The 16,005-nt window shown below is 38.0% G+C and overlaps 1 protein-coding gene across 1 annotated transcript in view; it reads left to right on the forward strand.

Annotated features, from left to right (window-relative positions):
* DNAH7 (dynein axonemal heavy chain 7) overlaps positions 1–16,005 on the forward strand; it is a 227,248-nt gene that overhangs the window by 200,720 nt on the left and 10,523 nt on the right. Inside the window, exons 58-62 of the mRNA XM_060151173.1 lie at positions 3,909–4,094; positions 5,729–5,866; positions 10,925–11,155; positions 13,820–13,972; positions 15,408–15,585. Of these exons, the coding sequence (XP_060007156.1) occupies positions 3,909–4,094; positions 5,729–5,866; positions 10,925–11,155; positions 13,820–13,972; positions 15,408–15,585 (886 nt within the window). The remainder of the gene's footprint in view (positions 1–3,908; positions 4,095–5,728; positions 5,867–10,924; positions 11,156–13,819; positions 13,973–15,407; positions 15,586–16,005) is intronic.

Raw genomic sequence — 16,005 nt, forward strand, 5'->3', positions numbered from 1 at the left:
TTCCATAGTGGCTGCACCAATTTACGTTCCCTCCAACAGTACACAAGGGCTCCTTTTTCTCCACATCCTCACCAACATATGTATTATTTCTTGTCTTTTTGATAATAGCCATTCTGACAGGTGTGAAGTGACATCCCATCGTAGTTTTGATTTGCATTTTTCTGGTGATTAATGATGTTGAGCATCTTTTCCTGTGTCTATTGGCTGTCTGTATGTCTTCTTTGGAAAAATATCTATCCAGATCCTCTGCCCATTTTTTTTAATATAAATTTATTTTATCTATTTATTTTTGGCTGCATTGGGTCTTTGTTGCTGCACGCAGGCTTTCTCTAGTTGTGTCGAGTGGGGCCTACTCTTCATTGCAGTGCACGGGCTTCTCATTGTGGTGGCTTCTCTTGTTGCAGAGCACGGGCTCTAGGCGTGCAGGCTTCAGTAGTTGTGGCACGCGGGCTCAGTAGTTGTGGCTCGCAGGCTCTAGAGCTCAGGCTCAGTAGTTGTGGCGCACGGGCTTAGTTGCTTCACAGCATGTGGGATCTTCCCGGACCAGGGCTCGAACCCGTGTCCCCTGCTATGGCAGGCAGATTCTTAACCACTGCACCACCAGGGAAGCCCCTCTGCCCATTTTTTAATCAGATTTTTTGGTTTTTGTTATTGAGCTGTATGAGTTCTTTATATATTTTAATTTAAAAAACATAAATAAGAAAAAGTAAACTGTAACAGAAGAAAATACAAGTGGATGTATATAATGTACTTGGCAAATGGGTAATTCCCTTTTAGGAGGGTTGTGTGTGTGTGATTGTGTGTGAGAGAAAGGCTCACCCCCTCACTCTCACCCTAAGTTCACCCCCAAAGCAGTCAATTTCACAGCTTAGGAGGGCCTGTCCAAACTTTTTCCTATGCACAAATAGTTATATATACACATATATACAATATACGCACACATTTTCCTCAAAAACATAATTACATCTGTATGTCATTTTCAGCTTGCTTTTCTCACTCACATATGTTGTGGACAACTTCCAAAATAGATACAGATCTTTGTTTTAATGGCTGCATACACAGCATTTCCCACTTTTGACTATGAGGATTTTATTTCCTTTTTATTTCTTACTAATAAGTAATGTTAAAGTGAATAACTTCATATATAACCTTGCATATAGTTGCCGACTTCTGCACTCTCTCCTGGCCTGTGGTCTCAACCCTCTTATAACAACAGAACAGAGAAGAAATCCCAGCAGCGAGCTGCTACTCTTTCTGCGACCTCAGCCGATGGACCTGGGCGCCTGGGAGAATGCATTTCCCAGTTTGATTGGCCCTGGTTGTGATCAAGCTACTGAGAGAAACAAGTTTACCCATCAGCTCTCAGGGGAATGTTGGCAGGTTTAACCCTTTAAACATAAGCCAAACTCCTCCCCTCCAGATCTCATCTTATGTCTGCCTCACAAAGCCCTCCCAGGGCCCAGCTCATGCTGATATACTATTTAATTCACACAGGAGTTTTCTTACTATATTTCAGTTTTATGAGGTGGGGACCTGTCAACAAGGCAAACCCGAGCACTGCCGGCATCTGCAAACTCCCCTCAACACCGTGCCGTTGTTCTCCCTCCTGGTTCTGCTTGTTTCTCCACCACGTCTTGGTCACTGAGCTGTTCTCCTAAATTCACTGCCTTCATTTCCAACTCTACCAAGTAACAAGTCTCTTAATTCCCAAGCCCGAATTCAATAAATTCCTTCTGTCTAATCACTACCACCTATTCTTCCCAAGTGCTATTGTTTTTTACTGAAGAGATTCCTCTAAGTGGGATCACTGAGATGTAGGGTATATACACTTTAACTTTTAGCAGATAACTGCCAGAAGGGCATTTATAGCACAAAAATGGTGAAAAAAATCCTAAAGTGAAAAGATTGCTGTATTTTAGTAGAAAACATTTTAAAACATTGCTATATTAAAATACCAAAAACAAACACCATAAAAATAAAAGACAAATGAAAATTGGAGAAAATACCTAAAATTTTTCTGACAAACTGATTCGGTATCTTTATAAAGAGCTTTTAATAATGAAAAAAAAAAAGCATTCATATGAGGAAAACACATAAAAGAATAAAGTAGATAATTTAACAATAAGAAATACAAGCGGTGAATAAACATTTTTTAAATGTCAATATCAAAAATAAATAAATAAGTAAAATAAAATTAAGATATGTAATGTCCAGCATGATGACTATAGTTAATACTATATTGCATATTTGAAAGTGGCTAAAGAAAACAGATCTTGAAAGTTCTCAACACACAAAAAAATTGTGATTATGGTGATGGATGTTAAATAGACTTACTGTGGTGATCAGTATATACAAATATCAAATCATTATTTGTACCCCTGAAACTAATATAATATGTGAATTATATCCCCAAAAATTAAAAACAATTTTATTGTTTAATTATCATTTTTTTTCCCTAAATGATAATACTCAGTTTTGTTGTGAGCAGTGAGAGAATTCTCTATATTACTGGTGGCTGTTTAAGTATTTATGCTTAGGATAAATAAAATCGCAATAGGAAAAATCAATTCTTTTGCATTCATAAACACTTAGAAATTCTATGTACTAGAGAATATAATAAAAAGGCAAACCTACAGGAAAAATATTTCAAGAAATTTGATAAAGGTAGATTTATAAAAGAGCTTATACAAATAAAACTATTAAAACTTTAATTGAGGGCTTCCCTGGTGGCGCAGTGGTTGAGAGTCTGCCTGCCAATTCAGGGGACACAGGTTCGAGCCCTGGTCTGGGAAGATCCCACATGCTGTGGAGCAAGTAGGCCCGTGAGCCACAACTACTAAGCCTGCATGTCTGGAGCCTGTGCTCCCCAACAAGAGAGGCCGCGATAGTGAGAGGCCCGCGCACCGCCATGAAGAGTGGCCCCCGCTTGCCGCAACTAGAGAAAGCCCTCACGCAGAAATGAAGACCCAACACAGCCAAAAATAAATAAATAAATAAAAATTTTAAAAATTTTAAAAACTAATTGAAAAAAATAGGCTAGTTCACAGAAGAACAAATGTTTTTAAACATATGAAAAGATCATAAATTTCATTAGTATTCTAGAAAATGCAAATTAACGCAATATTAATTACCTTTGGTCAAATTAGCAGAGATTTTAAAACTGATTCCTACAATTACTACACCCTTTCAGGAAAGCAGTTTGGTGACATTAGTCAATTGCTTTTTATAAACTTCTTTCCTTTGACAGTGTTATTTCCCTTTCAGGAATCTAGACTAAAGAATCATTAGCAATTTTAAGGGATGTATATTTAATGAAACAATTTAACAAAGTAGAAAATTAGGAGCAACTGAAATCTTCAATATTAGAAGATAGTTATTAAAAACTATTTTCAAAGAGTATTTCGTGAAACAGTAAAAGATATCTCATAATATGAGATTTGGTGAAAAATTATATGCAAAATTGTATATATAGTGTGATTCTAATTGTCAAACATATACAGATATAAAGAGGTGGTGAAGGAAATGAACACTGATTATCTCGGAATTATATTGGATTGGTTTTGAATGTCATTCAACAGTGCAGGATTTTCAGGGATGAGATTATGGTCTAACTAATTTTGCATCAGGCATATAGTAGGTGGTCCATTAATGTTGGTTGAATAGAGGTGAGTTCACAAGTGAATAGAGGATTTCTATTCTTTGCACTGATGGAAATGACAAATCACAGAAGGAGAGAGAGACCCTGGGGAAAATTACAGGAAATTAGCCGGGAAGTACATAAAGGGAAATTGTGTTGATGCAAACTTTCCGTAAACTGTTTAAATAACATGAGCAAACAAGAAACATGATCCTGTATGATGTGCCACTGCTAAGTCTTGACTGGTTGAGCGACTTGACCTCTACTCTAGGAACTGCCCTACGACGCCCTGCAGTACATGACGGGCGAGTGCAATTACGGCGGCCGCGTGACTGACGACTGGGACCGGCGCACGCTGCGCAGCATCTTAAAGAAATTCTTCAACACGGAATTAGTTCAGAATCCGCACTATAAATTCGACTCCAGTGGCATCTATTTTGTGCCTCCTTCTGGTGATGTAAGTACATATGCTCTTCAAGAAAACTAAAAGCAGTAAAATGTGGAATTCCTCTGATATAGAAAAAGGTGATTTTTTTTTTTAAAAAAAGAAGCCTTGTTTTTTGTTAACCATTGTGTGTACTTTCTTCAGTCCTATAGGGACAGAGCAAATCCCATACAAAGATGGAGTTAGTGGTTTCCTATTTGCTGTAATGTGAAGACTATCAGAAATGTTCCTCACCCAAGAATGGCTTCCTCAGTGACCCGAAATCCTATTATTGTGAATTCAGTGCTTTGGGAAAAAAGGCATGGTCCCCAATTAAAATGGAAATACACATGAGAAGGGGTTACAAAATCGTATTAACGATAATAGTTAACATTTAGATCATGCTTATTTACAAAGCAGTTACATGTAATTATCCCACTGGAGCATCTAATTAACATTTGAGTTATTATTCTGTCTTTCCCTTTTACAAGTGAGAAAGTAAGTTCACTAAAGTTAAATGACTTGCCCAAGATCCCACAGGTAGAAAGGGACAGAGCATCACACCTGCTTCACAAGACCAAGGTTCTCTTCTGCTACTTTTTCCAGTCCTGTCTAGTAGAAGATGTGGTATCTGCCTTCATATCACACAGTAGACTTCTAGGGACTGCTAGCACAATTAAATTGGTTCTCATTTTATTCCCAGAAGTCAAAAGGGCACAAGTTGAAAGTTAAAAACACAGCCACAGGCAACAGAGGCACATAACCATGACCCCATCATCCACTAGGATGGATTCTAGCTGAGGGCAGACACTAATAGATGAAGAGAAAAATCAGTCCCAGAGCCCAGGTCACTGACTGGGTGGGGCAAGTCAACACAGGGAGTCATGGTAACAAGATCCCCAGTGATGATTTGGTAAGTGAGAAGATAGCCAAAGATGAAGTCAGGTTATGTAACATGACCCATCTCGAAAAACCACCAGTGACCAATCTCCCCACTACCATACGTGTATGGGGCTGGCCAAAACGTTCGTTCGGATTTTTCTGTAACGTCTTATGAACAGACTTTTTGGCCAACCCAATATATGAATGTTTGCATATGATTATATGAGCATCAGGAAAAGTATGGAATTTTGATAGAAATTCACATAAATAAAATATAAAACGTGTCTGCGTATATATAAAAAGATTTACCATATTAATGGTGGTTATCTCATGATAAAATCTCAGATGATTTTCACTTTTCTGAATTACGTGGATTTATCACAATAAGAGTAAACAGAAATATCAGACTAAAGCGGAAAAAAAAATATTGTGATAAACTAAGAACAGTCATCAGCAAATGCAGCACAGAAAGATTTCTCAGGAAGAATTTCTAAATGAAGCAGCCAGGATATTCCTCTCTCCATTTTCAGATCCATTCCAGTTGAATGGGACATTTTTTTCTCTCTCTAAATGTGTCCATATCTTTTTTTTTAACACTTTGGCCCAGGTTGAAAGAAAATGAAAGCATTCAGTGTCCAGGTTCACAGGCTCATCCACTCAGTAACTTGAGTATTAAAAATTATCTCTTTTCAGTGAGCAAGCTCTACAGGATAATTAGATTTCTATAATTCTAACCTGATTTCCTGATTTCTAACCTCCTGATTCCTTGTTACTCATCTTTGCAGCACAAAAGCTACATCGAATACACAAAGACACTGCCGCTGACCCCAGCTCCGGAAATCTTTGGGATGAATGCCAATGCAGATATCACTAAAGATCAGTCAGAAACTCAACTGCTGTTTGATAACATTCTTCTCACACAGGTGTGTGATCTGTGCAGGAACTGGCTTCTGAGGCTGGAAAGGATGCTCCCCAAGCAGCATGAGACAACACGGTAGAGGCCCAGGCACAGAATTCCATCTCTTCAAGTGGAGAACCACTTTAAGGAAAAGAAAAAAAATACGTAACTTAAAAATGGGTTTAAACATAAAGTAAATGAATGTGTGGGTTTTGTTTTCGTCAGTCTTTTGATTTGGGAAGAATCTTTGAGTATCATTCTGCTTCCAAGAGTTCTTTGAATAATATTCTTTGAGTATTCTTTGATATCATTCTGCTGCTATGAGTTCCATTTTGCCTTTCTTGCTTAAATCATGCCCTAATACATTATCCTTTTTTACTTCCTTTAAAGTGGAAGAAGAATTTCAAAGATACCTGGAAGCAGTTTAACGCCAGAATCCATCTAGAATTCTGCCTATTTTATTTTCTCTCTTACTAATTCAACATTTTTAAATGACTTATCTTTATCAAATGTTCTAGAACATTTAACCTAGTTTACATAGAAATAGTTTCTTTCACATCAATATTTTATCAGATTACATAATATTTAAGGAATATAATAGTAAGTACAAAATAAATTAAAAGGTTTAGGAGAACCTTTGACTCTTAGCCATGCGGCTCCACTGGTGAGAGCATAAATGTAAGGGCATGTCGGAGAATGACCTTCCAAGGCACCAGATTTCAGCATGCCCTGGGCACGAGTCAGTACATTTGAATGAAAGATATTTAATCTTGCTTGTCTATTTAGAGATCTTCCTTGTATTGTTCTCCCATTAGAAGATATGCTTGGTTTTTTTTTTATTTTTGAAAGCAAATTAGTCCAAATGGTGAGTTCCCTTAGTGATTGAATGAAATTTTAATAAGTTCAGGATGTTTATTCAGTCAAGCAAATTATCCCCAAAACTGATTTCGAGCTGGTCTTTTTTATTTTTATGGAATCTCAGATTAATACAAATAATAGTTAATAATTTTATAGTGCTTACTGTATGGGAGCACTGTTCTGAATGCTTTATGTATAACAGTGTGATGCTTACGACAGTCCTATGAAGTGAGGGTGCTATTTTACAGCTAAAAGACTCAGACACAGAAAGATTAAGTCATTTACTCAAGGTCAGCTAGTACAATTTCAAGCCAGCACTCAAAGCCAAGCAGTCTGACTCCCACTAGTTTGGCTCCAGAATTTGTGTTCTGAACCACTATGTGATATTCTTTCTAGATTCTAAACATGGGATAGGACCTAGAAGGCAGATAACCAGAGATGCTGGGTTGGGAGTGGGGGGCGGGTTCATCCTCCTGGAGGTTTCATCCTCCAGATTAGGAGGATGAAATAGTGTGCTGTCACTGATGGAAGAGTTCATGGAACTTCTACCTCTGGTTTACTGTAAGATGACATTTACTCATAAGGCAGAAAGGACAAAGATTATTTTTTATGTCCATTTTACACGTTAATACCATTAAAATCAGTTGTTGCCTGAGCATGAAAGCACGTATACAGACATGAATAAGTAGATTGTTAGGAACATCAGTGCCTGTAGTACACAACAGTCTGACAGCAGATTTATAGTGTCTTTTGGCTTTATTTAAACCTGATGGGCTGGGCCACATGAAGCAGTGGGCTCAGTCCAACAGAAAATGACTCAGAGCCAAGCAAATAAGTTTAAATACACTTGGGGTATCTTCTCAGTATGTAATTAAACAACCTCTTTCAATATCCTCCAACTCAGATTGGCAAGTACAGTTATAGTAATGGGTAAGCAGGAGTTCAATGATTCTACATCGGGATTAACCACAATTCAGAGGCAATGAGGTAGACCAGAACTGCAGGTCGGAGAGCAAGGTCACGATGGCAAGACCTTTACCTTGTGTATTTAACCAAAATATCTTTTGAAATGACAGGAGCCAGCATTGGAGCTGAGAATGTTACTTCTGCAGAGCCCTTTTGCTTATACTTAACTGCCAGACTCTCTTTAAAAAAAAAAAAAAAAAAAATCTTTATTGGAGGATAATTTCTTTACAATGGTGTGTTAGTTTCTGCTTTATAACAAAGTGAATCAGCTATACATATACATATATCCCCATAGCTCCTCCCTCTTGCGTCTCCCTCTCACCCTCCCTATCCCACCCCCGTAGGTGGTCACAAAGCACAGAGCTGATCTCCCTGTGCTATGTGGCTGCTTCCCACTAGCTATCTACCTTACATTTGGTAGTGTATATATGTCCATGCCACTCTCTCACTTTGTCCCAGCTTACCCTTCCCCCTCCCTGTGTCCTCAGGTCCATTCTCCTTTTTTTTTTTTTTTGCGGTGCGCGGGCCTCTCACTGTTGTGGCCTCTCCCGTTGCGGAGCACAGGCTCCGGAGGCGCAGGCTTAGCAGCCATGGCTCACGGGCCCAGCCGCTCCGCGGCATGTTGGATCTTCCCGGATCAGGGCACGAACCCGTGTCCCCTGCACCGGCAGGCAGACTCTCAACCACTGGGCCACCAGGGAAGCCCAGGTCCATTCTCTATGTCGGCATCTTTATTCCTTTCCTGCCCCTAGGTTCTTCAGAACCGTTTTTCTTTTTTTTTTAGGTTCCATATATATGTGTTAGCATACGGTATTTGTTTTTCTCTTTCTGACTTACTTCACTCTGTATGACAGACTCTAGGTCCATCCACCTCACTACAAATAACTCAATTTCGTTTCTTTTTATGGGTGAGTAATATTCCATTATATATATGTGCCACATCTTTATCCATTCATCTGTTGATGGACCCTTAGGTTGCTTCCATGTCCTGGCTATTGTAAATAGAGCTGCAGTGAACATTGTGGTACATGACTCTTTTTGAATTATGGTTTTCTCAGGGTATATGCCCTTTTCTCCACACCCTCTCCAGCATTTATTGTGTGTAGACTTTTTGATGATGGCCATTCTGACTGGTGTGAGGTGATACCTCATTGTAGTTTTGATTTGCATTTCTCTAATGATTAGTGATGTTGAGCATCCTTTCATGTGTTTGTTGCCAACCTGTATATCTTCTTTTTTTTTTTTTTAACATCTTTATTGCAGTATACTTGCTTTACAGTGGTGTGTTAGTTTCTGCTTTATATGTATATCTTCTTTGGATAAATGTCTGTTTAGGTCTTCTGCCCATTGTTGGATTGGGTTTTTTGTTTTTTGGCTATTGAGCTGCATGAACTGCTTGTAAATTTTGGAGATGAATCCTTCGTCAGTTGCTTCATTTGCAAATCTTTTCTCCCATTCTGAGGGTTGTCTTTTCGTCTTGTTTATGGTTTCCTTTGCTGTGCAAAAGCTTTTACGTTTCATTAGGTCCCATTTATTTATTTTTGTTTTTATTTCCATTACTCTAGGAGGTGGGTCAAAAAGGATCTTGCTGTGATTTATGAGTGATTTAGAGTGTTCTGCCTGTGTTTTCCTCTAAGAGTTTTATAGTGTGCCGGACTCTCTTTTGAATAAGAAAATCGTTTCAACCTAAAATATTGTGAAACTAGAAATGGAAAGGCTAAATTCCACGATGTCTCCTTGAAAATGGATCCCACTTATCTTTATTTGTTTAATAAAAGGGCAACGACCATTAGATTTCAAACGGTGTTTGTGAAAACTCTAAGGAAAAGTGGTAAAAGGGAAAAAAGCTAAGTTATGTAATTACAAATAAATAACACCCTTTTGCTCTTAGTTCTCAATATCAGTTGGATATTACTTTTAAAACAAACCCCCCAGTTATGTGATTTTTGTGTCTGAGAAATAGGTATAGGAATGTTTGTGTTACTAAATTATTTTTCTTACATTTTTGAAGGGCTACAGGGCTGAGATTCTTTTTTTGGGGGGCGGGGTTTTCGGTGGAGGCACAGCTCTTGTTAGAAAATAGGAATGGTTGAGTTTATAGTATATTGTATGCACATCAAAATACAAATAGAAATCAGCATATGATTCTTTAAATGCAATGGAAATAGATATTTCAGTAGTTTGGGCCAAGCGTTCATTACCTTCTTTGTTCTCTGTAATTTGTTTTATATACTTAGTTGTAAACCTAATGTTTGGGGATCATGATAAAAGATTACTATATTGGCATATCCCTTTTTTTGCTAGCATGTAATTAACACTTACCAACATTTAATTTTTTTATTGCACAACTTCATAGGAATGTGTTAGGTAGTATTAAAAATCTCACTAGAAACTTAAGTAGAAGTAACAGTTAATATTTATAGAATAGAGCCAATATAGACACTAGAAAATATAAAATCTGAAATAAGACTAAACACAATTCCCACGGACTGGAAAAGTATGAGATATATTCATTTATATTCTAATATAAATGTTCTCTCTCAACACACACACATTCATTTATTCTGAGGATTTAAAGTGTTTTCCCAGAAAATACAGATTCATTTGCATGGTGTCACTATAAACATAAAAAATAAAAATTGAAATGAAATTCCCCTTCCTTGCTTCCAGTGTGAATCCCTAAAGTCTGCCTTATCGCCATAACTCTTCCAACTGCTTAGAGGAGATGAGCTTATTTTCTTTGTCCTCTTGGTTCAAGGAAAAAAAACTCTATCTCTGCTTTTGGCAACCACTAGGCACCAGAGTTATAACCAAATATATTTTGTGGCGAAAGCAAAAACCAGATTTCGTCCTCCTGGGCTTTGATGCCCGTCATCACTTGACCACCACCACCCCCAATATGAACGCTTTTTCTCCCTCTGTCTGTATCATCTGCTCTTCCCCTGACCCCCAGGCAGCACAATGTGCAGCTTGTTTGCTTCCTCCAGACCCTCTTTTGCCTCTGAACATTGTACATGACCTTCTACCTTCTACCAATTGCTTTTCTCCTGAAACTCCATTCCCATGCCTGTTATCATCACTTCAATAAATCTCGTGGGGAGAAGAATCATAGTCAAAATAGCAAAGTATCAATAGTACTCATTCTTATAAAGTTTACTTTAGGAGTTTTCCTATCCAGCAATTCTTAGACTTTTATGAGGATTTCTTTTTTTTTTTTTTTTTATGAGGATTTCTGATTCGTAGTTTGGATTCTTTCCAGTCTCGTTCAGCAGAGTCTGGTGCAAAATCATCGGATGAAGTAGTATATGAGGTCGCTGGTGACATTTTGGGTAAACTTCCAAACAACTTCAATGTGGAGTCTGCAATGAGGAGATACCCAACCACTTACACTCAGAGCATGAACACGGTGCTTGTCCAAGAGATGGGACGGTTCAATAAGTTGCTGCAGACCATAAGAGAATCATGCATTAACATCCAGAAAGCAATCAAGGTAAGGGGAAGTACAGCAAGGAAAAATCATTGAAATAAACATCATTCATTTACTCAGCAAATATTTATTGGGCACAGCTTCCGTGAAAGCACTGTTCTTGGTTCCGGAGATAGAAAAAAAAAAATCCCCACCCTTAAAAAGTGTATCGAAAAAAAAAAAAAAAAAGTGTATCGAATTCTGGGGCTGACAGTTAATAAATGTGTAAATGAGTATAGAATGTGGTACATATAGCAATCGTTTGTTGGATGGAACATATGCTAAGAAGGCATAAAATGTTAAGGAGTAAGACAAAGCTTCTGCTCTCATAGAGCTTACTTCTTAGGGAGACAAACAATTAAAAAATGAACAAATAAATTTTTTTTTTCAGTCATTGGTAAGTTCAGTGGAAAAAAATAAAATGGGATAAGGATGTAGAGAATGATGGGTGGGAAACTCAGTCATTTGGGCTCAGGCCGCTCTGAAGAGAGAGACCTGATGGGAGGGACAAGCCATGGAACGTTTGGGCAGAGGGTCCAGCCAGCACGAAGGCCCTGAGAAAACCAGCTTGGTGTGGTCCAGGAGCACGGTAGGGAAGGCTGGCTTGTCTAGAGTAGAGTGAGCACGAGGGAAATGGTAGGACAGAGAGAGGAAGGCACGGGCTTCATGATGGCCTTCTCGGCCAAGGTTAGGATCTTCAATATTATCCTAAAGTGTAAAGGTAAAGGGAGGCCTTCAGAGGGATTTAAGTGATGAAATGAAATGATCTATTTTATATTTTTGAAGTTTGCTCTGACCGCTGCAGAAAGGATTGTAGGGAAACAAGAGCACAGGCAGAACCCAATTATGTGATTGCAGTAGTCCAGCTGAGTTGGTTTCTTGTAGCAGTGGAGGTGGAGAAGAGTGGTTGGATATGAGTTATTATGGAGAGAGGAGTCTGCCCGGCTGGCTGTGGTATAATCTGGCTGGGCTGTTTGTCTAAGAAGTATTCAGTGTCTTGTGTTTCTCCTTAACCTGGTCCTCCCTGTATCCTTCCTGGAAGATGAAGGCCTGGCTTTCCTCATTCTGGGAGATAAAAGGGGAAACAGGCCTCAGGGAGCTCAGCAACCAATACACATGAATTCACTTAATTCCTGATTTCAGTATGGGAATTCTGACCCCACCTGAGCCTGGCATCCCCTCCACTGTAGGGATGTCTTCATTTTCCTTTCCAGGTTTCATTCAAGGTGAATTAGGTACAGTTTTGTGGGAGAAGACCCAGGAATCTATTTTTTAAGCCAGATTTCAACAATCTTCATTTAGCACCACCCTCCTCTCCTCCCTTTCAGCTAGGGCCATCAGTTCCAAATATTGATACTTTGAGTATCCTAGTGTATATCTAGTCGATTCTTAACTTTCCCGTCTGCCAGTTTCTCCTGACTACTAAGTCAACTACCAACAGTCCACATGCTTTCTAGCTCCCAATATTGCCTTGCCTTTTCCTATTTTTCCTGCACTTGTAGGATTTTTTTTTTTTTTTTTTTTTAAGCCACGCCGTGTGGCATGCAGGATCTTAGTTCCCTGACCAGGGATCAAACCCGCACCCCCTGCAGTGGAAGTGCAGAATCTTAACCACTGGACTGCCAGGGAAGTCCCTAGGCTTGTGCTTCTAACAAATAAATTCCTTTACTGTTGTTTCAGGGTTTGGGGAAGGAGGCAAATGAAATGTGGATGTTTAATCCATTAAATTTTCTCTAAAATCTTTTCCATATGTTAGTTGGAATTATATTGTCAACTATGAAGAAAACAGAAATGTTGATGGCAACTGGCCCAATTGCAGGATCAAATAAAATTTTCAAGGGCCTCAAAGTGTTACCATCTCTTAGGATCTTCAATTTTATTCTAAAGTGTAAAGGTAAAGTGTAAAAGTAAAAAACCCTTCAGAGGGTTTTAAGCAATGAAATGAAATGATCTATTTTACATTTCAAAATGGGATAAGATCAATTAGACTTCATAGTTGCAATCCAGGATGTCTTAACCTTTCAAGGTACTTTGTATCATTTTCCTCATTTTATATTTATCACTATCCTTTTAAGAAAGCAGGACAGAGATATATTAGTTGTCCATTTAATGGACAAGTAAACTAAGTCAAAGTTACGCTGTGATTTAATAGCTAGTGAGAAGCCAAGTGTTGAGATCTTCCAGGGTGGAAAAAATGGGTAAAGGGGGTCAAAAGGTTTCAATTACAAAATAAATAAGTTATGGAGATGTAATGTACAGCTTGGTGACTATAGTTAATAATAGTATATTGCACATTTGAAAGTTGCTAAGAGAGTAGATCTTAAAAGTTCTCATCACACACACAAAATGCTGTAACTATGTATGGTGATGGATGTTAACTAGACCTACTGTGATGATCACTTCACAGTATATACAAATATTGAATCATTATGTCATACATCTAAAACTAATGTTGTATATCAATTATATTTCAAGAAAAGAAATTTTCCATTAAAGTTTGATTAGATTACAATTGTTAATATTTTTCTAAGGAATAATTCAAAGACTCCACAACTGGTGAGCAAAAGAAAGTATCTTTTCTCTTTTTGCTATATGACTCAACTAATCATAATTGTAAACAAATACAATTATAAAATTATTCATAACCTAGAATACAGTTGTGTTAAACAATGGTTAAATGCGTTTCAGGGGCTTGTAGTGATGTCTACAGATCTTGAGGAAGTGGTTAGCAGCATTCTGAATGTCAAAATTCCAGGAATGTGGATGGGTAAATCATACCCAAGCCTCAAACCACTTGGGAGCTATGTGAATGACTTCCTTGCAAGACTAAAGTTTTTGCAGGTGAGTTCATCCAAATGCTCATATATTAAGTTTCTTCTGATTTCATCTTCTTCATCAGGTTGCCTAACGTAATAAGTATGACTCTCTAGTTTTTCTGTGCATCCCAGGCACAAATGACCACTCCCCAATATTGCATATAGTTTGTGTAACTGTTACATGGAATTGTCAAAATACTAACATTGTAAGTAGAACCTCTGAAAGCTTCTTTAGGAGCAGGTGTTTGTGTTCAGTGAAGTTAGACATTCAAGCCAAGGACATTTGAAGAGGGAAAAGGACTGGCTATGTTGATATTTCCATTAAATATTTAGTTTTAAAAGAGATTCCTACAGCACAGCATCTTAGAAAGCCAGACAAGCTACTAGTAAGGAGAATTATTTCTTCCTTGTCCAGCACCCCTCCAGGCCGTGAAATCACTAGATTGCTGTTTCAGCCCAAGTCAGTAATAACCTCAAAGGCTAATTGTCTTGGAAATGTAGAGTGGGCAGAAGCCTGCCTCCTAATTATCTGGCAATGTTGGTGCTTAACTATGTTATTATTAACAACTATATTTCTTAGAAGTATTGATTAATTCCCTAGGTACTATACATAATACATCAAAAATTGCCTGTGAGGAGATTTCTCCGGGGATAAAATGACAAAACACCCCTTCCATAATATAGGCCTTCTTTGATACTAGACTTGGTACTGAAGGATTAAGATTGTTCTTGAAAAGTGAAGACTCTACCTTGGATTCTTATAGGGGAAAGTTCTTCAAATTCACTTCTTCAGACTGACTTCTATAATTTACTATTAGAGTCAGTAACTCAACTACTTGTTATAATATATGATATGAACGGAATATCCAGATATCTTGATATTTATAAAGATCTTAAGCTCTCACTACCCTGTATCTTCTGGAAGTTCCTGTTACAATATTATGTCTTCGTATGTTAGATTCACTGTATTTTGGTGAAGTAGAAGGGAAGACTTCAAAAGGAATATTCTACCGGGTACTAATAACCAGAGAGGAAAAAAAGTGAAAGAAACATTATCGTCTGACCAGACCTTGTAGGGAGATCTTCTTTTATTCCATTAAACAACATGATGTAGCGTGCAATAATGTATATTAGAAACTCACTATTGTATGGAGCTCTTCTGAAGGAATCACTGGGCATGTATAAAACAGACATTTGTATCTACATTCACACACATTATGATTCATATCATTGCATGAGCTGGTGCAATGGATACGAAATTGAAGTCAGAACGAACGCTGGATATGTTGCCTATTTTTCAAACTTTGATAGTATGACTTTTTATTCCTCAAAGTGTTAGCTTATTTGTTAGTTTACCTAGAAGATAATAGGCGGAGTGTTTGTGGCAAATTGTACTAAGCCATGTTGCATTCAAAGTTGAAAGACCCTGTTGTCAGGACACTTGTGCTTTGACACCACAGCAATGGTACGAGGTTGGCCCTCCCCCAGTGTTCTGGCTTTCTGGCTTCTTCTTCACACAAGCCTTCCTGACTGGCGCCCAGCAGAACTATGCCAGGAAATATACCATCCCTATTGATCTTCTTGGGTTTGACTATGAAGTGATGGAAGACAAAGAATACAACCATGCTCCGGAAGATGGTAAGTGCAGCGATGGAATGAGTTGGCTTATATTTCAACACTGAACAAAAATGTAACATTCTTGCTCACTTTACCCAGCTGCTAAAAATTTAATCATCATGTATGTAACTTACCCTCAGATGGTTAAGGAAAAACAATTTTGTGAAGAGACAGAGTGAGCAAGAGAGAGCAAGAGTAAGAAAATAAATGGGGATGAAATTAATCTGAGGAAGGAGTAGATGTCCCTTGCATTGTTTTCGTTTTACAAAATTGTGTAATTTTGAAGTTATTTCTAAAAAAAGTTAGGTAGAAAGGAGTCATCAAATTAACAATACATGGGATAATCAACCACAGTCTTATGGTGACCTTGGGGAATTAAGGCAGCACAACATTAAAAAGAAGGATCTCTTGGTCCCTCGAAGAGCACACCTTTGCAGACTC

The sequence above is a fragment of the Lagenorhynchus albirostris genome, chromosome 6, assembly GCF_949774975.1.
Source record: "Lagenorhynchus albirostris chromosome 6, mLagAlb1.1, whole genome shotgun sequence".
Taxonomy (NCBI): domain Eukaryota; kingdom Metazoa; phylum Chordata; class Mammalia; order Artiodactyla; family Delphinidae; genus Lagenorhynchus; species Lagenorhynchus albirostris.